Genomic DNA, 23,009 nt, shown 5'->3' with positions numbered 1-23,009 from the left:
TATAGTGAATACCCAGTTTTAAGTGTTTCAAATGTCCAACCATGATCCCCAGTATGAGGGCTGAACTCAGTAGGATCTGGACCTTCTATAACATTGAATGTTTGATTAGACCCATGATTCAGGAGGAGCTGGGTTAATGACTCAGAGCAATGTTAATTGCTTTGACTCAAAATGGACTTTCCAAATCCTCAAAGGGTATTTGGGGTATTATTCTCCTACAACTATGTCCAAAACAGTTTGATCCTCAGTCCTGGTATGACTGATCCCTAAGGCAGGTGTGAAAGGAGAATCAGAAATTGGTTTTATGCAAGATGACCTATGCACCTTGGACAGATGTGCCATCTGTATTAGTCTTCTATTGCTGTATAACAAATTACCACAAACATAGTAGCTTAACGGAGAAGGCAATGGCAACCCACTCCAGTACTCTTGCCTGGAAAATCCCATGGACGGAGAAGCCTGGTAGGCTGCAGTCCATGGGGTCGCTAAGGGTCGGGCACGACTGAGTGACTTCACTTTCACTTTTCACTTTCATGCATTGGAGAAGGAAATGGCAACCCACTCCAGTATTCTTGCCTGGAGAATCCCAGGGACAGAAGAGCCTGATAGGCTGCTGTCCATGGGGTCGCACAGAGTCGGACACGACTGAAGCAACTTAGCAGTAGCAGCTAGTAGCTTAAAGCAGTGCAGATCTATGTCCCACAGCTTCCTTGGACCAGGAGTCAGTCTGGGCACATCTTAGCTGGATCTTCTTTTCAGGTCTTGCAAGGCTACCATCAAGGTGATGGCTGTGGTTATGTTTCTCCTGTAGGGCTTGGGGTCCTCTTCCAAGATCATCCAGATTGTTGGCAGAATTGTTATTTGGGGTTGTACAACTGAGGTCCCTGTTTATTTGCTAGTCATTGGTTGGGACTGCTCTCAGCTCCTAGAGGCTGCTTGCAGTTCCTTTTGAAGTGGCCCCCTTAGGCAGTTCAAAACACAGATGCTTACTTTCTTCCAGGCCAACAAAAGCATATCCCTCTGATCCCAACCCTTCTCCCACTCCAAGTTGGCTATGATGGAGGCTCATATAACATGGTAATAACTATCCCATCAAAGCCACAGGCTCCATCAACACTCAAGGGGAGGGCATTATACAAAGTGTGTACACCCAAGCTGGGAATCTTGGGGGCCATCTTAGAATTCTGCCTACCACACAATGCTGTGCTGTGCTTAGTTGCTCAGTCGTGTCCGACTCTTTGTGACCCCATGGCCTGTAGCCCACCAGGCTCCTCTGTCCATGGAGATTCTTCAGGAAAGAATACTGGAGTGAGTTGCCATGCCCTCCTCCAGGGGATCTTTCCAACTCAGGGATTGAACCCAGGTCTTCTGCACTGCAGGCAGATTGTTTACCATATGAGCCACCAGAGAAACCCAAGAATACTGGAGTGGGTAGCTTATCCCTTCTCCAGGGCATCTTCCTGACCCAGGAATTGAACTGGGTCTCTTCCATTGAAGGTGAATTCTTTACCAGCTAAGCTATCAGGGAAGCCCATACTACACAATGCTGCTGCTGCTGCTAAGTTGCTTCAGTCGTGTCCGACTCTATGTGACCCCATAGATGGCAGCCCATCAGGCTCCCCCGGCCCTGAGATTCTCCAGGCAAGAACACTGGAGTGGGTTGCCATTTCCTTCTCCAAAGCATGAGAGTGAAAAGTGAAAGTGAAGTCACTCAGTCGTGTCCGACTCTTAGCGACCCCATGGACTGCAGCCTACCAGGCTTCTCCTCCATGGGATTTTCCAGGCAGGAGTACTGGAGTGAGGTGCCATCGCCTTCTCCAACTGCACAATGCTACCCCTCAAAAAGACAGTAGAAAGGGCTAGAGGTTACTGTTTTACAAAACCTGCAGAAGTAAGCCTCCCACAAAAGCAAGGGTAATTTTATCCTGTTTCAATCAAGCCCCTCTAATTCCCCTAGTCAAGTGTTCTAATCTTTTTTCATAACATCTTTTATATCCTCACATGTTTATGTATGTTTACACAGTTGCTCCAGAGTCTTTGCTTGAAAAAAATTTCCCATTTCTCACTGAATTGTCTTGCCTCTTTTGTCAAAATTCAACTGGCTATGTATATGTGGGTCTAACTCTAGACTCTATTTTGTTCTATTGACTTATTTGTCAACTCTTATGTCCCTACCACACTGCCTTAATTACCATAGTTTTCTAGTAAATCTTGAAATCAAGTAGAGTAAGTCAAATTTTTTCAAGATTGTCTTTACAAGTTGAGGTCCTCTGGACTTCAATATTAATTTTAGGATCTGCTTGCTAACTTCTATCAAAAGAGTATATTGGAATTTTTTATTGGGATTATAATGAAAAGTACAGATCATTTTGGGAAGAAGTGACATCATAAACGATTGAGTGCCTTATTCCATGAATATGATCTATCCCTATTAATCTAAGTTTTCAATTTCTTTCCACTGTTTTCTAGTTTTCAGTATAGAAGTCTTGAACATGTTTAATTACATGTATTTTTAGACATTTGATTTTGTGATGCATTGTAAACTTTCACTTTCCAATTATTTGATGGTAAACAGAATAAAGCTCCCTCAAAATGTGTCCATGTCCTAATCCCCGGAACCTGTAAATATGTTAGGTGCCTGTGTGTTCAGTGATGACCAATTCTTTGGGACCGCAGGGACTGTAGCCAGCCAGGCTCCTCTGTCTACCGAGCTTAGGGAATCTTCCTGACCCAACGATGGAACCCATATCACCAACGTCTCCTGCATTGGCAGGTGAGATTCTTTACCACTGTGCCACTTGGGATTGCATGGCAAAGGGAAATTAAGGTTGAAGGTTTGGAATCAACTGACTTGAAAATAGAGACATTATCCTGGATTATTTGGGTGGGCCCAAGATAATCACTTATTTTTTTGCTCTGACAGTGAAAGTCGCTCAGTCGTGTCCAACTCTTACAGTCCATGGAATTCTCCAGTCCGTGGGTAGCCATTCCCTTCTCCAGGGCATCTTCCCAACCCAGGGATCGAAACAGAGAAATAGAAGTGCCATTCTTCGGAGGTGGAACACGGGGTAAAAAGCAGGCCGGGGTGGGACAGCTGGATTCTAGAGTAATTCATTCTTTTCCCTGGGTATAATCTTTCCCAGATTAGAAATCTCTACCACTTTTGAAATGGGGGCGTTGGTCTGTGTACACCTAGAGGGCAGGGGCTTGTCCTGCCCTCTAGTATTGGGCTGGCCTCGGAAAAAACACTAATGAGCGTTTGGGGGATGGATGGATGAGAAAGTTGCAAGCGGCCGACAGGGTAAATAGATCTCTAAAGAGCTTTTCCAGATCAGAAAATCTGTAATTCTGAGCTTTCCACGGAGTCATAAAAACCGCTGACTATAGTTTAGAATCCTAGAGTTTCATAAATTTCTGGCTGCCAAACCAGGTTTCTTAAACTCGCGCTGAAACGCCGGCGTTGCGCAGGATGCCGGGACTTGTAGTTTTTCCCCTGAACGCGACATTTTCTTCCTTCCTAACGGGAATCCCTCCACGAGGACTCCTCAACTTCTGAACCCCTCTGCGATTTCTCTCCCTCTCTAGGGACGATGAACCATTTGGATCGAAGGGCATGCCTACCTTCGGTCGTGACATGATAGGATTCCCCAGGGCGCGATCCAAACCGCCGCTTTGTCTGGCTACAGCCTTAGCGTCCCGTTGCCAAGGCGACGGAGGGAGGGCTCTGCCGTTCTGATTGGATGAGGTTAGGAAATTCCTTTCCGCGCAACTCACAAACCCCAGCTCAGAAGCCGTTGCGTGCCAAGGCGGCCCAGACTCCTCTAATCCCTAAAACTTTCTCCCTCAGCCCTAAGCCACCGCAACCTAGCCGGAGACTGGCTGCCAACCGAGGGCACTCACTCCTCGTGTCTCCTCCGGCTGCACTTCGGTTGACCTAATAGACCTGCATCTTGAAAAGTTGTCAGCTTTTGGTCAATGCAGTGGTTCTAGGTTTCCTTACTCGGTCGCTCACAGTCACCTGGTCAGTTGCTCACGTGGCCAATCAGTGGCCAGATCACTCTTGATCTCTCTCAGTCACTCTAATTCTTAGGCACCAACTCAGTGCCAGGACTCACCTCAACGTCTGCAGTAGCCTCCTGACGCTCTAGGAGTGCCCACTTTGCCCTGTCTATTCCAGTTCATTCTTTGCACTGTTGGCAAAGAGCTCTTTAAAACACAACCCTGTTTGGGGGCAAATAAGTGGGCAACAGGGAGGACAGGATGGAGGAGATAAGGGACTGATGGTGCTGGTTCCCTGACCTCCGAGAATGGGTGCTCCGGCCTGCTGGGAACGGACTTCTAAAACGACAAACATGTCTGGAAGGCTGTGGTCCAAGGCAATTTTTGCTGGCTATAAACGGGGTCTACCGAACCAAAGGGAACACACTGCTCTCCTGAAAATTGAAGGTGTATATGCTCGAGATGAAACTGAATTCTATTTAGGCAAGAGATGTGCTTATGTGTACAAAGCAAAGAACAACACAGTAACTCCTGGTGGAAAACCTAACAAAACCAGAGTAATCTGGGGAAAGATCACTCGAGCTCATGGAAACAATGGCATGGTTCGGGCCAAATTCCGAAGGAACATTCCTGCTAAGGCCATTGGACACAGAATTCGTGTGATGCTGTACCCTTCGAGAATTTAAACTTCTTGAAAATAAATAAAAGTATGGATTTGTAAAAAAAAAAAAACAACAACACAACACAACCCTGATCTTGTCTCTCCCCTGCCTATAACCGGGCCATTTATTCCTCACTGCGCCCTGTACTGGCTCCATGTCCTTCCCTGCCTTACTTCCCACTGCCCCAGGATCTATATAGAAAACAAAATGAAGTCGCTCAGTCGTGTCCAACTCTTCGACCCCATGGACACCAGGCTCCTCCATCCATGGGATTTTCTAGGCAAGAATACTGGAGTGGGTTGCCATTTCCTTCTCCAGGGAACTGGAGAAGGATCCTGGGTGGATTGAACCCAGGTCTCCCACATTGTAGACAGACACTTTACTATCTGAGCCACCAGGGACGTCTATATCTATATCGCCGATTAGAAACTATTTAAAAATTTTTGTTGTTGTTATTTTATAGCAATAAAAATATGTAGGAATATATCTAACAAAATATATGAAAGACATTTCATCAAACAACAAATTTTTATTAAACATCTACTGTTATGTCCTGGCTCATTCTTGACTCTGAGGATACAACAGTGAACAAAACTAATAAAGACTGTGGAGTTAATATTCTCATAGAGAAAATTACAAAACGTTATTGAAGGACATTAAAGAAGGCCTGAATATGTGGAGGGATATACCATGTTCATGGATGGGAAGACTCAATATCATAAAGACATATATTTTCCCAAATCTAATCAGAATTTTTGAGAGCAATTTTCAAACCCAAACAACAAAGTTTATGTGTTGGGGAAGGGAGATATTTCTCTGCTTATCAAGTCACATATGGTGCAAAGAGGCAAATATTAATGGAATACAATAGGGATCCTAGAAACAGACACAGGTTTTTCTGTACTGATGTACGATAGAGGTAGAATCATAAATCTGTAGGGAAATGGTGGAGAACTCAATAAATGGCACTGAGAAACTGGCTTTCCATAGGAGTAAAAAATTGATGCCTGATTCAAGTAGATTAAAGAATAAATATGGCAAGCAAGTATTTCAGACAACAACTGACCCTTGAATGATGCAGGAGTTAGGGGCACCAACCCCTAAGCAGTTGAAAACCCACCTATAACATGACACTTGGCCCTTCTTGCAGACGGTTCCACAACCTTGGATTCAACCAATCTCTGATTGTATAGTACTGTATTATGCTTTTATTGAAAAATAAGTGGACATGCCCAGTTCAAATTCATGTTATTCAAAGATCAACTGTGGAGTATGATTTTTTTAATAAACCACAACTTATAAGGGAAAAACTGATCTGTGACTTTCTCAAAATTTAAACTGCCATTTAACACTGCTGTTGCTGCGAAGTCACTTCAGTCGTGTCTGACTCTGTGCAACTCCATAGATGGGAGCCCACCAGGCTCCCCCGTCCCTGGGACTCTCCAGGCAAGAACACTGGAGTGGGCTGCCATTTCCTTCTCCAATGCAGGAAAGTGAAAAGTGAAAGTGAAGTCGCTCAGTCATATCTGTCTCTTAGCGACCCCATGGACTGCAGCCTACCAGGCTCCTCCGACCATGGGATTTTTTCAGGCAAGAGTACTGGAGTACCGGAGTATTGCTTTCTCTGCCATATAACATAAGACATTATAAACCAGACTAAAAGACAAGCTACAGATTAGGAGTAAAAATCTTCAACCTGTATAACAAAGGGATAGTATTCAAAGAACTCTTGCAAACTATTAAGAAAAAGACTCTCTCCCACAACCTGCAAAAGAAAAGTGGATAAAATACACAACTGGGGACTTTCAGTAGAAGAAACTGAAATCACTAATAAGTAATTGAGATATATACATAAAATAATTATAAGGTATGGTTTTAACTACATCAACCAGAAAAATATTAAAACATTTATCAATGCCAAGTGTTCGTGAGCATGTTGGGAAACAGGAATCTTTATATGCTACTGGTACGTTCACACTTTGGAAGGCAACTTGGCAATATCTTATAAATTGAATGGGCGCACACCTCACAACCCATCAATTCAACTACTGAACATATGCTCTTTGAATACAGCTGCAAGACCTATGAACTACCTTTCATTTTGCAGCTAATGTGCAAGGTGACAACCTTCCCTAAAGAAGCTGTTACACTTGTGCAAGGGTTGTATGTATAAAGATGTTCTTTGCATATAATATAAAACATTCTTTGTATTAGCAGAAAATATTAGAAATGATTTAAATGTCCACTAGTATGGTGATGGATGAATAAAATGTGATATAGTTTAATAATAAGATACTATATAGTGATAAAAATTAATGACCCAGCTCTATATCAACATAAAAATATCCTCTAAATCTATTTTTGGGTCAATAAAAGAAAGTTGTAGGAGGATAAATATTTTTAAAGGCTATGATTTGTGTTAAATATAAACACATACAAAAGTATATTCTATATACTACAGGTATATAGGTATTACAAATTTAAAACCACAGACTGGAAAGATGTACACCCAATTCATGACAGTATTGCCTGTGGGGAAAGAATTAAAGATGAGGAAAGAGAAGAAGAAATTTCAACTATGTCAAGTTTCTTTGGAATTTTTAAAATAACCCAGCTGAAGAAAATATGTCAAAATATTCTTATCTGAATTTGTTTTTCAGGTTTTTTTTAAATGAAAAACAAGCCATAGCAATAACAGAAAATCAGTACTATGAGAGATGACATTTAGGATACTTTGGGAATGCACAATGGTGGGGTCTAACCAACTCTAACTGGAGTCAGTAGAGACTTTCAGGAGGAAATGGGAGTTCATCTGGTAAAGGAAACGGGAAGGGCATTCCAGGAAGAGGGACCAGCATGTACAAAACCAGAAGACAGTGAAACACGTTTGAGGAAGTGAATGCAGATCAGTGACCAGGAAAGAGCGAAGAGAGGAATGATGAGACGGCCAAACCTGTATGTTTTTGTTTGTTTCCTTTTTCACAGATGTGGAAACAGAGCCCTAGAGAGGGCAGTAGAACCCAGGCCTCCTAACACTTGTTCCATGATAATAATAATAATAACAACAAGGATGATAATGTGATAATGTGCTGTGTGCAGTCTCTCTAGTAGATACTTCCAATACGTCCTCGGTTTTAATCTTGCTACAGACCTAGAGGGGCTTTTTCCCTCCTCATTTTATAGACAGTAAATCTGAGGCCTGTAGAAGTTAAGAAATTTGCTCCAAGTCACAGTGGCAGAAGCCTGATCCCACAAGGCTTGGTGTGCCCTGCTAAGCAGGTTGGACTTTTCCCCAAGGACATTGAGTGTATTAGGTTCCTACTGCTGCTGTAATTACCGTAAACTGAGTGACTTAAAACAATACAAATGTATTAGCATATAGTTCTTGAGGTCAGAAGTCTGAAATGGGTCTCACTAAGGTAAAATGAAGGAGTTGGCAGGCTTGAGCTCCTTCTGGAAGCTCTGGGAGAGAGGCTTTTTCTTTCTTTGTCTTCCTTGGCTCATGGCCCCCTGAAGCCAGAAATCACACCACTGTGACCTCTGCTACTGTCATCACATCCCCTCTGGCTCTTATACTCCTGCCTCCCTCTTTCACTTACAAGGATTCACTTACGTGAATCCAAAGTGGCTCCATTGGACCCACCCAAACAATCCAGGCTAATCTCCCCATCTCACAGTCGGCTGATAGCAAGTTCAGTTCCATCTGTGGCCTTAATTCCCTCATAACATAACACATTCCCAATTTTCAGGAATTAGAGAATGGACACTTTTGTCCATTAATTTGCCTACCCTGGTGAACCACTGAATGGTTCTAAGCAAGGAAAGACAAGGTGAGAACTGCATTTCAGCATTTTCACGTTATTATTGGTTTTAGAAAACTGTCACTTCGTGACTCATTTAAGGCAAATTAGGCTTTGTAACAACTAACACTTTCAAAGGCTGAACAGTACATAGATATTAAATGTGTTAACTCTAATAACTACATTTTCCCAGGGTTTTTAATGTGATAGAGTTCTTTCCTACATGTGCTTTGAAAAAGTCAAGTAGAGGAACAGAGGGCTATGTGGTAATTGATCCCATATAAATAAGAAAACAGACCCTGGGGCATTTGGTCACCTGCCCAGGTTCACACAGCTATTAAGGCCAGGGACATGAAGAGGAACTGGACTTCAGGCCCTCTTTTAGGCATTTTTTTAAGCTATCTGTGGGGTGGGACATTCTGGGAAACTCAAATCATACATCTTTGGCACAATACTTCATGTGTAACCTAGGGCCCAATAAATAATATTTGTTGAATGGATAAATAGCCATGCTTTTACTTCTGAGGCACAGATAGTGATTTTCAAGGCAGGAAAACTGGGGGTCATCCTAGAATTCCTTCCTGTTCCCCATATCTAGTCTATGTGCAAGTTAGCTAAGCTGCCAAAATACTAATACGTGCTGCATCTGTCCCCTTCTTTCTATTGAGTCTTGCTCCAAGGCCACAGAAACAGAGCCCAGAACCAAGATCACCTCGGAAGCTGACTGAGCCCCTTTGTAACCTTGCCCAAAGCCCCCTGATAGTCACTAACAAGCTTCCTGACTCCCAATTAAGCAAAGATGCCCACTCAGTAAACACCCTATTGCACTTCAACCAATCACCTAACACCAACCATCCAGCAGGAATTTTCTTTGTCTTGAGACTATAAGAATTGGCTATTAACCCGTGAAAACTGTCGACTTTCCCTGGTCTGTCAGGTCGCCCCACTGAGCTCACAGTGCCCACTTTATTTCTGCTGTTTGTTCTTAATAAACTCACTCCATTCTGAAATGCCCTGTGTCTGATAATTCTTTTCCAAATTGCGCTTTAACTGCCTCAACACTTTCCAGCTTCTCAGCTCCCGCTTCTCCCAGGGTACTGTATCTCTCCTGAAAACCTCCCTTCTCTGCCTCTCTAATCTACACTCCAGTTAGGGGCCAGGATGATCCCTGTAAATCAGATGACATGGGCTCTCAGGTTCAAATGTTACTGTCAGGCTTTCTATCATGCTGAGAAGGAAACTATAAACACCCAATCATGGCCACACATGTTCTTTCACTCTGTCCTCCTTAGCCTCATACTTACCACCTCCCTCTGGCCTCCTCCCCTCCAGTCCTCCTGACTCTTCCCAAAGGCCAAGCTTTCCCACCAAAGAGCCTTTGCTTGTGCTGTTCCTCCTGCTGGAAACCACTCTTTCAACACCCATGTCCTTCTTACACGTCAGGTCTTATCTCAAACGTCACCTGTTTAGAGTTCTTCCTGTCCCCCATTTTGTTTCTTCTACAGCAAATTCCCATTGTTTGCAAATGTTTTGTCTATTTGCTTATTTTGTTTGCCTTCCTTCTTAGCCCTGATGTCCAATATGGAGCTACCAACCACATATGGCATTAAGCACTTGACATGTGGCTAATCTGAACTGAGATGTGCTCCAAGTGTAAAATACACACTGGATTTTGAAGACTGAATACAATTAAAAGAATGGAAAACATATCATTAATAATGTTTAACTATTGACTACACATTGAAATGATTATATTTTTGCTATCCTGGGTCAAATAAAACCATTAGTAACAACCTGCTTCTTTCTACATTTTTAATGTGGCTACTAGAGAATTTATGATAACCCATGTGGCTTGCATTGTATTCATACTGGGCAATGCGGGTCTAGGCTATTAGCCAAAAAGGTAGGAACCACCACCACCTTACCTACCTCCGTGTCACTACCATATAGAGGGTACTAAGTATCTGTTGGATAGTTTAGTTTTTATGAGAACCCTGGACTCACTATGTACACTGCAAATTTGAGGAAGAAAGAAATACCAAGGAAACACTTTTATTTTCCTCCAGTCACTGTACTTCAAACAGGTTCCGTGGACTTGGCCCCCACCTTCCTGCTGCAGTCACCTACTGCTGTAGATGGAGAGGGGCAGGTGACTGCTGGGGGAGCAGAGCTGCTTTAGCGGCTACTATTTCAGTCCCCTAGGAGGTGTGTGCTCTCAATTATTTCACGTTCTCCAGCTTTGGTCCTAGTACTAACACACTGAGACATACAGTCAGTAGCTGGGAGCCCAGGGGGATTTGCCCAGGGTCACTGCACAGGTCATAGGTGAATGAATAGGGCCTGGAACCTTGGTCTCCATACCCACCTTTCCAGACTCCTGCCTCTAACTACACCCTGTTGCAGTCTCCCTTACCTCAAAGGACCCAGGTGACCATAATGCTCACTCATCTCCCTCTCCTCACATGTACCTCTGATTTATGGGAGCTCCGAAGTAGAGTTATGCCTGGTCCCAGGAAAGCTGACCCAGATGGTACCCTCCTCAGAGGCCAAACTGTATGAGAGGAAGAGAAGAGGATGACTGGATGAATGGACAGACGACCAGTGAATGGATGGAGTGGAGGATGGGAGGACAGACCAGCTGCAGAGACGGGGAGGAGGATGACGGCGGGTAGGACGCCTGCATGGGGGCGGGGCAGGAGGGTGTACAAAAGGAAGGAATTACCAACTTTTCTCGCCTCGCACAGAATCTGAAGATCAGAGGACCCCTAGCAATCCAAATCCAGCTCCCGTCGCGTTTCTACCAGAAAACCTACGAGGCCAAAGAAGCCCGGCGTTCTGCCCCAGGGCCCCACAGGGAGGGCCGGGCCGAGCCGGAACTGGGATCGGAGTCTCTGGGCCCCGCGGCTGGGGGGCTCTCTCCGCCCCCATCCGCAGCCGTCCCCTCCCCGAGCCTGACGGTGCCAGGGTTGGGGGAGCGCCCCCACCCCCCACCTCCGGAGGTGGAGGCCCCACGCGGCCCCAACAAGCTGTCGTTGTCCCGCGGGCCCCGGGCCCGGCACACTGGGGCTTTGTCCAGCCCCCCGCCGCGACCCACGGGTGTGGGGGGGCGGCCCACGTGACCGAGGGGTAGGAGGAGCCTGTGGCGGCGGCGGCGGCTCCAGCATTTCCCTCCCTGGCCGGGGGGGCGGCGGGCGGCGGCGGCGGCGGCGGCGGCTGGGCAGAGCTGGGCCGAGCTGCGGACGCCGGGCCCCCCGATCCCCGCCAGGCTGCAGGCGCCGGGCCCGGGCCGTCAGGGCAGCTGTTACCCTTGCCTTCAGCGGGTGGCGAGCTGGGGGTGCTCCCGGAACCCCGTGCCCAGGATCATGGGGAATGGTATGACCAAGGTAGGGGCCGAGATGGCGCAGCCCGCCCCTGGCCGCCCCCAGCCCCGGCCGGGCGCCGGCCTCTGACCTTCTGGCTCTGGCTGGCTGTGCGTGTGTGTTTCTCCGTCTCGCTGGGACTCTGAGAGCAGACTTCAATGTCTGTCTCTCTGGGGCTGTATCTCTCTCTCTGTCTCTCCGTGTCTCTGTGACTCTGTATTTCTTGCTGTGGCTCTCTGTCAATCCCAGGCTCTATCTCTCCCTGAGTCCTTTTCTCTATCTCCATGTGTCTCTGTCGGCCTTGTCTCTGTCCCCCTGGACTCTCTAGAGCTGTTTCTCCATCCTTCCAGACCCCGACTCCCACACCCCCATGCCGCTGCCGGACCCTGCACCTGTCCCTACTTCCCACCGCCGCCCTGTCAGAATTCTCCACCGTCTACCTGCTACCAGCCAAGTCCACCTCTCCGTTCGCCCCTCCCCTGTGCTCCTCCCACTCTTTCCCTAGGTCTTTGTGCCCCCCTCCTTCTTCCTCTCCCCCCACCCAAGCTGGCCTCCCTTGGTGGCCTGCCTCTGCTGCCCTCCCCAGACCGCTCTCACAGAGAGTCCAGGCCCACAAGAGACAGGACTCTGCTCCTTGAGTCCTGAGGGTCAGACACTCTTCACGAGTCTAAGGGGAGCTGTCATGCACCCCTACCCGGTTGACCCCCTGCCTGTCTCTCCTGTAGGTACTTCCTGGACTCTACCTCGGAAACTTCATTGGTGAGCACTGCCCACTCTGTCCCAAGGCCCTGGCATGCTCCCTGTCCCAGGCCTGTGTCCACCATTCATGCTCTGGCCCACACACCCTGGACGTGTTCAGGAATGGGGCTGGGGGCAGGGAAGTGATGCCAGGCTAGGAGCCGGGAAGAACTCATGAGGTCTAAGGGGGATGAGGGTGGAGGAGCAGCCCCAGTGCAAAGGGCTCAGAACCCTGGCCGCGGGGCAAGTCTGCACCTGCTGGGAGCCTCAGCGTCTGCCTCAGCACAAGGCCTACCCCCACCTCTAAGGATGTTTTCTGTCTTGAGGTTCTGGGCTGAGGTCTGTTTGGAGGTGTTGCTTCTAGCTGGGAAGCTGGGAACACTTCCCTGCACAACCTCCTCCTTGGAGGAGAGGTCTCTAAAGGCTGGACTCTACCTCAGAAACTTCACTGGTGAGCGCTGCCTGCTCTGTCCCGAGGCCACGGCACTCTGCCTGTCCGAGATCTGTGCTAAGACACAGGCTGGTCTGGAGCTCGTGAAACCCGAGGCAGGAGAAGTCACTTCTATCCGTGGAGTCAGAGAAAGCTTCGGGGAGGGAGGGACATCTGCCTGGGGCAGAGCTTTCTCCACCCACTCCTGTCCTCCCTGGGCTTAGGGGCTCCCTCTCTCCTAAACCCTAGTCCCTTCCTCCCTGGGAGCTTCCTCAGCAGTTCACACCACATCAACTTCTGAATATTTGGTAAGTAAGGTCTGAATCCTCTTTAAGTATGTAGGCCCATGAGGGCAGGGGTCATGAACTTGACCCCACAGTGCCATGCTCGGCTAAGGGTGCACATAGTAAACAGTCCATGTGGTGGATGATGAAGTGGGCATGGAGCGGAGATAGAGTGTTATTTACTTTGATGATAAAAGATCTTCATACACTGGGAATCCAGCCCCTAGTGATGGTCACTGAGAACTGGGGGGGGGGGGGGGGTCGGCATCTCCCTGGGTCGTGTTTCATTTAACTTTATAGATACAGATACACTATTTAAAACAAACAATGGAAGTCTATTCTGCACGCTATTTTGTAGCCTGTGTTTTGCATTTAGTAATATATTGTGGACTTCCTTGCACATCAGCACGTAGAGATCCTTTTAGTAGCTGCAGAGTATTTAAGTATGAATATACCATTATTTATCCAGTCCCTTTTGGGGTTGTTCCCATTTTTAACTATTTCTGATGTGTTCACGGTCATAAGGAGACAACATGGTCTTCTCCCACACAGTTTTCCGTGTGACTTCATTCTTCTGTAGTCAAGATTCCTAAAAGTAGAATTGCCTGGTCAAGAATATGCCAGGAAAGGGTGTTTGCGATGGGAAGAACGGGGGGGCCAAGGCTGAGGAGGTTCTGGGCTGTTACCTGGGGGTACCCCAGTGGTAAGACTGAAGCCTAAGGGTATGACAGGGGTATCCCCTGTCACGCTGGGGGCAAGAGGTGGCGAAGGAGCAGGGCACTGGCGGAGGGTGGGCAAAGGTGGAGAGGGAGGGACCAGGAGGAGAGCAGGGCGGTGAGCTCCTGCCTCACTTGACCATCGGGAACATACAAATCACACCTGCCAGGTTGGCTCAGACATCCTGTTTCTTTCAGATGCCAAAGACACAGATCAGCTAGGCCGGAATAAGATCACACACATCATCTCCATCCACGAGTCACCCCAGCCTCTGTTGCAGGTATGCCTTACCCCCACCCTAGGGCTGTGCATAGCGGGGGAGGGGTGCTTTACACCCCCATAGCACCCGTTTATCAAGTACCAACTACATGCCAGGTCCTATTCTGGCACATGGGCCTTCCTGAGCCATGCTAACTCATTTGGTTAAAAACTGATCTGTTTTCCATTAGCATCCCTACTTGCTCCCTCTTTGGCAACTGAGGACCAGAGAGGTAAAGTAACCTGCCAAAGGCCACACATCCAGGAAGCTTAGCTCCTTGGCTAAGGAGCTAAGTCCTCACAGGGGCTTCCCACTGTCCAACTGAATAGATGATTCTGGGCTCTGCATCTCACTTGTGACCTAGGGCTATGATTTTACCCATCTGGGCCTCTGATCCCTCAGCCCTGTCTGTCCCCAGGGAGCTGTGAGATGGTGAAGATGTTTTGCACACTGGCCTCCACTGAGAGGGTTGGTGCTGGTATTATCAAGTCCTGGAAAAAACGGAATGAGGGTTATGACCTAGAGTCGGAAAGGCGGAAATCCAGGCCACATGTGCTAGAGCCCAGAGGTCTGAATTCATATCTTTACCACATTCTCTCTGGATGGAACCTTGGGCCCAGGACTTCACCTCTCCAGACCTCAGTTGTCTGAAAAAGGGGGATTTTACAACAGTTCCTACCCCACTGGGTTGGTGAGAGCCACATAATAAGTACTCAATAAATTTTAGCTGATATAATAACAAAGTTAATCATATTCTCAACCTATAAACAGAGCCCCTACCTTCTTATCTGTTAGGGTCTGGGTCACCCACTGAAGGGAAGGAACATTTGGGTGGAAAGGGGCCCTGGAGATCTGAGATCCAGACCAGCTTCTGTCACAGATTTGCTCTGTGACCTTGGGCAGGGTCCTCCCCCTCTCTGGGCCTTAGTTTCCCCTTGTGTCAGATTTGATGGTCTCTAAGAGCAACCTCTGATAATCTTTGGTTCTCAGTCATTTGAAGAAGAAATTTCCAGATCAGTGGAGTCTGCTTTTGCTTTATAGGAAAGGCTTATTTTGGAGTATTTGGAGAATGCAGTCACTAGAGTGCCTGGGGAAGCTGTCTAGGCATGACTATATTTACTAATGAAATGATAGCTGGCAAAATGAGTCCTTGCTCCCACAGCCCTCCCCTCTCCTCACCAGCATCTCCCTCTCCATCCATCACAGAATTTACCAGTCAGGGTTTGATAATGCCCAGGAAGTTCAAGGCCGGTTGTGTTGCAAACTGAAATTGCAAACCTTGCAAAAGATGCAGGCTCTAGTGACCTTGGGGAAGATGAGTTCTAGAGAAGGGCTGGAATTTCACACAAGCCACTAACAGATGAGGAACCTGGCCAGGGGGTCCCTTAGTCACTGGCTGGAGGTGGGCCAGGCCCTTGAAAAGAGCCGTTTGAATATTAAAGGACAAAGAGAGGTCCTTGAGAAAAATGCCTCTTGGAATGTGGGCAGAACTCATCTTTAAGATCTTGTGTGAAGGTTGAGTATGATATCAGAGCACGTTTGTTGGAGAAATTACTGACACTTCATACCTTGATTATTTTAATAATTAGTACAGAATTGGGAAGATGCCCTGGAGGAAGGCATGGCAAACCACCCCAAGATTCTTGCCTGGAGAATCCCATGGACAGAGGAGCCTGGTGGGCTACAGTCTATGGGGTCACAAAGAGTCGGACACGACTAAAGCGACTTAGCATGCAGAGAGTTTATACCTACAGTATGAACTAAAAGTTTATCTTCATAGTTTTTGTTTCTTTTCAAGATAATAAAATCTACTTTGCCCTTCTTAACTGTGTAATTTTGTAATCTTCACATGGAGGGGAGTCACTTTAAGTGACCCTTTCCCAACTGTTAAATAAAAGGTCCCTGGGCCCATTTTTGGCAGATGCCCAAGCCACCCATGGGGTTAGGATACTATCTTCTCAGAAGGTTCTGGAACCATAGATGGTCAGACCTGAGAGGCTCTCAGAGAAGGTGTCTGTCCTCTGGGCAGAGATAACGTGGCCCAGAGAGGGGCCGGAACTGGCCTAGGGTCGCGAGGTGCTTGGGAGGCCCAGGCTGGGGTCAGGGGGTGCAGGCAAGGGCTGCCCACTGCCCATGTGTGTTTTGTACTTGCAGGACATAACCTACCTTCGCATCTCAGTGGCCGACGCCCCTGAGGTACCCATGTAAGTTCCTCTGGACGGGCTGACAAACAGGACAGCTGCCTCCTGTGGTGGGAAGAGGGAGGGTGGGAGGTGGCCTGAGAGAAGACAGAGAAGAATTCAGGCCCCAGAGCTGTCCTGGGGACTCCAGCACAGGTGGTCTCCCAGACTGCTTTGACTCTCAGCCACGTCCTTGCCTATGCCGCTGGCCAAGCCTTAACCTCCCAGAAGAGCTCAATGTCCTCAGCTATGAGTGGAGAAAGCACCCTGTCCCTCAGGCTCAGGTGCCCTCATGGGTTTGAAAGGGTCAGGCTCAGCCTGTTCCTGGCCTCGGGGTTAGGAATCTGGGTTCAGGCCAGGCTTTGCCATTTACTTGCTGTGTGACCTTGGACGAATCACTTCCCCTCTCTGAGAGAAGAAAAATGGGTGTGTGGGGTGTGGGGGTCTGTCATCATCAAGGAGACTTTTAAGGATCAGATGGTACAGGTTGAGGCTGTAGGACAGGGCCTGCTGTCTAACGGGGGCTCAAAAAGCAAAGATTGTTTGTGTTATTAGTAGTAGGGGCCCCCAGCCTGCGGGGGACACAGACAGACACTCTTGCCCGTTGGGACTCTTGCTCCCAACCCCACTGCTGACTGTTATTGTCCCCAGGTGCTCTGATTATAGACCCCAGAGGAGTGGGACTCCTCCCACCCAGTTCCTTGAAAGATCAAGATGAATCCTCTGTAAAAACAGGACCCCCAGGACCCGTTGAGGAGGTGCTCCTGCCTCTGTGGTGGGATTTCATCCAAGGCCTCTCTCACCGCCTGAAATGCCACCATTATTGCACACACACTGCTCCACCTGTATTGCAGCATCGCCCCCTAGTCACCTCACATGCCAGCTGACCTGAGGACCCATCTCAGAAATGGGGGGGTGGGGACAGTTTCTTGGAGACCTGTGCCCCCCACCCCAGCACTCAGTACCTTCTTGCTTTCTTCTCTAGCAAAAAGCACTTCAAGGAGTGTATCAACTTCATCCACTGTTGCCGCCTCAATGGGGGAAACTGCCTTGTACACTGGTGAGTTAGGGGAGGCGTGGGGGGAGGGGAAGTGAGTGAGTGTCCTCCATCCTGAACACCCTCATCCTGGGGGGAGTGCAGCCTGTCACCATGCCTGACAGTCCACCATTCGTCTGACAGCCTGATGGATGACGCTCTCCCCAGCTGTGGCCAGATAGCTGTTTCTCCCTGAGACTCAATTTTCTCATCTGTGAAACAGGGGACAGACTATTGACCTGATGGGCTATTTGGAGGAATAGGTGAAGTCATGCGGGTAGTTCAGCATCCTCTAGTAGTTCCGGCTCCTTCTCCTCCCCTCCAGCCTTAGAGGCTATAGTATAGGGCAGTGAGGAGCCCCGGGCTGGGAGATGGAACCTTTGAGTTTTCCCAGGACCCCCTGGCCCTGTAGATGTCATTCATCCCATGACTTCTCACCACGCTTGCTTCAGGGAAGCTTTGCCTGAGCCATAGGGACACCTCCTCTAGCCTGTCTCTCCCCCTCTCTCCTTTCCTTGCTTCAGCTTCACTGGTCATCTCCATTTTTCAAGTCCATCTGGATCCCACTCACATGGTCTTTGTACACTGCCGGAATATTCTTAACAATCCTTACCCATCTTTCAGAATTCAGCTTGTTGTCACTTCTTTGGGAACCCCTTCCCTAATCCTCCACATCCCTTCCACTAGATGAATACCTCTTCCTACACCATCTCCTAGCCCCTGGACTCATCTTCCAAGCAGTTATCACCACCTGAAATTGTCTCCGTGGTTAGTATCTGTCTCTCCCATCTTATAAAGCCCCAGGCTGGCAGAGACCACGTCTGTTTTATTCCCAACTATATCCCCAGTACCTGAAAAATCACCGATGATCAGGAAATAAGTGTTGAATGATTGAGTGAAGTGATGTTTCACTCAGGCCTTTGTTGTGGGTGAATGCCAGGGAGAGGGTACAGCAAGGCCAAGGCTTGGATGTGAGGAGACAGGTTTTGGCAGGTTCCTTGTAGTTGGAGCTCAGGAGGCAAAGGTGGGAGAGCTGAATGTGGATTCGGTCCCTGGGGACACAGAGGAGACTGGGCCTAACCTGAAGTCTTGGGGGTATGGTGTCCCAGCTTTGCAGGCATCTCCCGAAGCACCACCATCGTGACGGCGTATGTGATGACTGTGACGGGGCTAAGCTGGAGGGACGTGCTTGAAGCCATCAAGGCCACCCGGCCCATTGCCAACCCCAACCCAGGCTTTAGGCAGCAGCTTGAGGAGTTTGGCTGGGGCAGTTCCCGGAAGGTAGGGGCTGCGGCTCAGTGGTAAAGAATCCGCCAATGCAGGGGACGCAGGTTCAATCCCTGGGCTGGGAATAGACCCTGGAGGAGGATATGGCAACCCACTCCAGTATTCTTGCCTGGGAAACCCCATGGACAGAGGAGCCTGGCGGGCCACACATGGGGTTGCAAAGAGTTGACACAACTGAGCAACTAAGCAACAGGGGCAGGGGCTGGGGCAGGGGTGCGAGACTTCTTACTTGAGCTGAGCACTGATTGGAAAGAATTTTGCCTGTGCTTCAGACCTGGCAGAAGATTTTTCTGAGGTCTTGAACTTGCGGCTCTTGAGCTAACTTAGCGCCTAGGTGTATTTTGGACAGCCAGAGGTTTTCTTCTCCTTTTTAACTTAGGATGTGTATACCCGCAGGCCAGATTATGGACCCTTCAATTTGGCCAGGTGCCTGCAATGCCCACTCTGCCTGCCTGGAACCTGAAGGCATTTGAGCCGCTGGCTCCTTTGGAGAGACCTGTCCAGTCCCTACTCCACCCCTGGGCCCTTAAGGAGGCCAAAGCAATTCCTTCTCCTGTGCCCACTGGGCAGATGGCACGTGGAGATGTCAGGGACTGAACCAACCCTCCCCCCTCCCCGGAATAAGAGATGAGAAACAGAGAAGCAGCCAGTGTAGGAAGCCGGGCTGGTTCCGAGTCTTGTCTGCAAGGCTGTATTAGGAAAGAGACAGGCGAGTTTTGCAGGCTGGGGAGGGCTTAGTGTGGTCCCCACTGTGCAGGTGGAGGGGTCACTTCAGTAGGTCTGGAAGTTGGAGTGTCAAAGGGGAAGGAAAGGACTCAGGGAGAGGGGAGGGACTCGGAGGGAGAGGGGGCTCACTGAGGGGGATGGAGACCCCACGGGAAGCTAAGAGGACGTTCAGGAAGGGGAGGGGCCTAGCGAGGTGTGGGGCGCTAGTAAAAGAGCGGAAGCTCTGAGGATGGAGAGGGGACCCGGGGCCGGGCACCGACCCCGCCCCTCTTCCCGCCCCAGCTTCGCCGGCAGCTGGAGGAGCGCTTCGGCGAGAGCCCTTTCCGCGACGAGGAGGAGGTGCGCGCGCTGCTGCCGCTGTGCAAGCGTTGCCGGCAGGGCTCAGCGAGCGCGGCCGCTTCCCCGGCGCCCAACTCCACGGCCTCGGAGGGGACCCTGCAGCGCCTGGTGCCGCGCTCGCCTCGGGAGGCCCACCGGCCGCTGCCGCTGTTGGCGCGCGTCAAGCAGACTTTCTCCTGCCTCCCGCGGTGTCTGTCCCGCAAAGGCAGCAAGTGAGGATCCCGTCCCCGCCGTGGCGCCCCTCGTCCTCCCGACTGGTCCCCCTTCTGGGATCGTCCGGGCTTCTCACGGCCTTCAGGAGGGGCCCAGCGCCCGTGGGAGCCGCGCGGCGGCCTGATCCCTGCCCCTGCCCCTCTGCCCGCCTGGCTTGTCTGCGTCCGCAGTCCGTGTGTCCTCCATCTGTGTGTGTGGCTCTGTGTCTGGGCCGGCTTGCTGCAGCCACCTGGTGCCTTAGTCCTTGGGCTGCGGGAGGGTGCACCCGCGCCTCCCCCCAGCCCCGCCGCATTGAAGGCGGCGGGAGTGGGAGTGGGGGAGGGGAGGGTTGGATGGGCCTGGAGGATATTAAAGAGACACAGAAGCTGCCGGTCTGATCTCGTCTCCCAGTCATTCAGTCATTGAGCTAAGTGGGGGCGCTGTTCCTGACGCCTGCAGGAAATGGGAGAAGTTTGCATCCCCTTAGGCCTGAGGAGCCTGCCAGCTTCCCAGCCCTGCAGTGTGCTGGGCTGAATTCCACTTTCTTTATCCTCACAGCTATCTCTCCCTGGAGCCCTGGTCTCCAGAAAAGGCCCCCAATTCCTCTTTCTCTTTGAACCCCCTGCCCCCTGGCTGAGCCCCTGCCCTCCCTGAACCCCACCTTTTCCTCCCCATCTCCCTTCCTTTCCCTATCCACAAATCCTAGCTAGTAAAGGTATAGAAGTAGTTACCTCCCTCATGCCAGATTTTTTACTTGAATGAGCTCACTTAATCCTCGGGGAGGAAACAAGTTCAGAGAAGTCAGGCAGCTTGTCCAAGGACACACAGCCAGAGTAGGGGAAGCTGGATGTGACTCTGGACAGTCTGTGTCCAGCTCCTTCTGGTCTTGAAGATTACTGGCCAGGAGGACCCACCCCCGGCTGGTGGGAATGACCCTTCCCACTTAGAGTTTAAAGGCCAGGGGAGCACTGAGAAGGGAGGACCTCAGGGCAGCCCAAGAAAGCAGCAGACTGACTGAGGATGAACAATGGTCACCTGAGCTTATGTTTCCTAAACTAAAATTAAACTTAAGAGGGATCTGAAATTTCTGTAATCAAATAATCACCTGTACTGGGGTTCTTATGATGCACCAAGACCTGGGGGTGATGGGGGAGGCCCAGATTCCAGGATTTGGGGTGGGAGATGGATGAAATAACCTTCACTTGCTGCCCAACCTCCTTGGCATTCACGCAACAAAAGTTCATTGAGTACCTACTGTGTGCCAGGCCATGAGCCGGGCACTGAAGACACAGCAGTGAGCAAGCTTCTGCACTCATGTTGCTGATATTCTGATGGGAAAGACCCTGGATAAACAGATAAACCAAAGAAAAACTACTTTTGGTAGTGAGGGAGGGAGCTGCTTTGCTGTGTGGGTGGAAGCGTTTCAGGCAGAGGGTACAGTACCTGAAGAGGTCTGAGGTAGGAGGGTGTATGGAGAGCGGGGTGGTAGGACTCACCAGAGTGCAGGAGCCTGTGGTCCTCCTGGCTGGTTAGTGGTGCCACCACCTGCCGGGTTTAAAACATCTTTGCGTTTCTGTTGGTGTCGCTCCCTATTTAAAAGCCCCCATCGCCCTCTGGGCTTCCCTGGTGGCTCAGAGGTGGAGATACAGGTTGGACCTCTGGGTTGGGAACATCCCCTGGAGGACGGCATGACAACCCACTCCAATATTCTTGCTAGCAAATTCTTGCTAGGAAGAACCTGGTGGGCTGCAGTCCTTGGGGTCACAAAGAGTCGGACACAACTGAAACAACTGAGCACACACAGTTATCTCTGTCATCTCTAGAGACACCAAAACCCCTTGATGGGATATTCCAGGTCCTTCCTGATGCTCCCCACCGCCCTCTTCATTACCTTCACCACACTCTGGCTCAACAACCTCAATAATATTATCACTCATTTATTGAGCACTCTCTGTGGGTCAGGCAATGTGCTGGATACTGGAACTGCATCTCATGGAATCTCCAAGTGGCCCTATGAAGCAGGCTTTGCTATTTGATAGATGAAGAAACTGACTATCTTGGTGCTGGAGATAGTCAGCTAGCAAGTTGGGCAGGGGGGGGTGGGCGTTGCTGGGATTGGAATCCAGGCAGTCAGGCTGTGGACCCCATCCTCGTTACTGTGACTCTGCCCCCTGCACTGAAAAAAATGAAGAGATTGCCTGACACAATCAAGACTCCTGTTTAGATGCATGTATTACTCTTGTATTTAACCATCTGAAATTCTCTGTGCTCCTTTGGAGCCCTGCAGTTCCAAGTTTGAATCCTGGCTGTGACTGTAGAAGGGTCAGAACTGGGTGGCAGCTGCCATATGAAGCGAGAGAGTGGGGAGCATGAAGAAAGCTCCCTGGCAGGTACACACGAGGGACAGTGCCCAGCCTCTGGTCAGTGCTGGCCCCCATCTTGCTCAGTGCTGGCTGCAGGGAGGGCTGGTTTCTCCCTGTCAGAGCCTCAGTTTACCCAGGTACACAGCCAGCATGGAGCAGTCTGAGCTCCTTGACCTTTTTCATATCACAGTCCCCCTTTGACAGTTTAATGAAAGATACGTGCGAGCTAAGTCACTTCAGTCATGTCTGACTCTGCGACCCTGTGGGCTGTAGCCTGCCAAGCTGCTCTGTCCATGGGATTTTACAAGCAAGAATACTGGAGTGGGTTGCTGTGCCCTCCTCCAGGGGATCTTCCCGACCCAGGGATTGAACCCTTGTCTCTTACGACTCCTGCATTGGCAGGTGAATTCTTTACCACTAGTGCCACCCAGAAAAAATACGTAGAGATGAAAAAATTGCATATACTTCTGGTGGGGGAGTCGGAGGGGGGGGGGCGGGTATCACAGTCCCCACCAGGAATCTATAAACTCTAGGTGCAGCTGTTGGGAGGCAGTGTGGGACACCGTTTAGGCTCTTGGACTCTGGGGGCAGAGTCCCGGATTCAGATACTGGCTCCCCCAGGCACTAACTGGGTGACC

The 23,009-nt window shown here is 49.5% G+C and overlaps 2 protein-coding genes and 1 pseudogene across 8 annotated transcripts in view; 2 read left to right on the top strand and 1 right to left on the bottom strand.

Moving 5' to 3' along the window:
* TTLL9 (tubulin tyrosine ligase like 9) overlaps positions 1 to 23,009 on the bottom strand; it is a 67,929-nt gene that overhangs the window by 44,360 nt on the left and 560 nt on the right. The window contains exon 2 of one of the 2 annotated variants that reach the window (XM_069548288.1): positions 21,505 to 21,553. Coding sequence is in view for 1 of the 2 variants with exons in the window: in XM_069548287.1 (XP_069404388.1) it covers positions 3,622 to 3,636 (15 nt within the window). In the remaining variant the exon portion in view is untranslated. Of the gene's footprint in view, positions 1 to 3,621; positions 4,726 to 21,504; positions 21,554 to 23,009 lie in introns of those variants that run through there. The other variant, XM_069548287.1, reaches the window with a different exon arrangement.
* On the top strand, positions 4,293 to 4,700 carry LOC138417637 (large ribosomal subunit protein eL33 pseudogene; annotated as a pseudogene).
* DUSP15 (dual specificity phosphatase 15) lies at positions 11,146 to 20,406 on the top strand. Of its 6 annotated transcripts, XM_069548292.1 has the most exons (7): positions 11,146 to 11,844; positions 12,546 to 12,579; positions 14,187 to 14,269; positions 16,403 to 16,452; positions 17,414 to 17,488; positions 18,574 to 18,745; positions 19,760 to 20,406. In XM_069548292.1, the coding sequence occupies exons 1-7, from the start codon at positions 11,824 to 11,826 to the stop codon at positions 20,030 to 20,032; spliced, it is 708 nt and encodes a 235-aa protein (XP_069404393.1). In that variant the 5' UTR covers positions 11,146 to 11,823; the 3' UTR covers positions 20,033 to 20,406. The 6 variants fall into 6 exon arrangements, with proteins under 6 accessions (XP_069404393.1, XP_069404394.1, XP_069404397.1 ...); XM_069548293.1 differs by lacking the exon at positions 12,546 to 12,579 and having other exon boundaries at positions 11,585 to 11,844; XM_069548294.1 differs by lacking the exons at positions 11,146 to 11,844; positions 12,546 to 12,579 and adding an exon at positions 13,207 to 13,296.

The sequence above is a fragment of the Ovis canadensis genome, chromosome 13 (assembly GCF_042477335.2).
Source record: "Ovis canadensis isolate MfBH-ARS-UI-01 breed Bighorn chromosome 13, ARS-UI_OviCan_v2, whole genome shotgun sequence".
Classification (NCBI taxonomy): Eukaryota; Metazoa; Chordata; class Mammalia; order Artiodactyla; family Bovidae; genus Ovis; species Ovis canadensis.
This window is presented reverse-complemented; position numbering and strand designations above follow the sequence as displayed.

Bases quoted from the DNA above. Each gene is read 5' to 3' on its own strand.
- DUSP15 (XM_069548292.1), top strand. From the start codon at position 11,824: ATGGGGAATGGTATGACCAAG. The intron at 11,845-12,545 runs GTAGGGGCCGAG...TCTCTCCTGTAG, and splicing joins TGGGGAATGGTATGACCAAG to GTACTTCCTGGACTCTACCT. The intron at 17,489-18,573 runs GTGAGTTAGGGG...ATGGTGTCCCAG, and splicing joins GGAAACTGCCTTGTACACTG to CTTTGCAGGCATCTCCCGAA.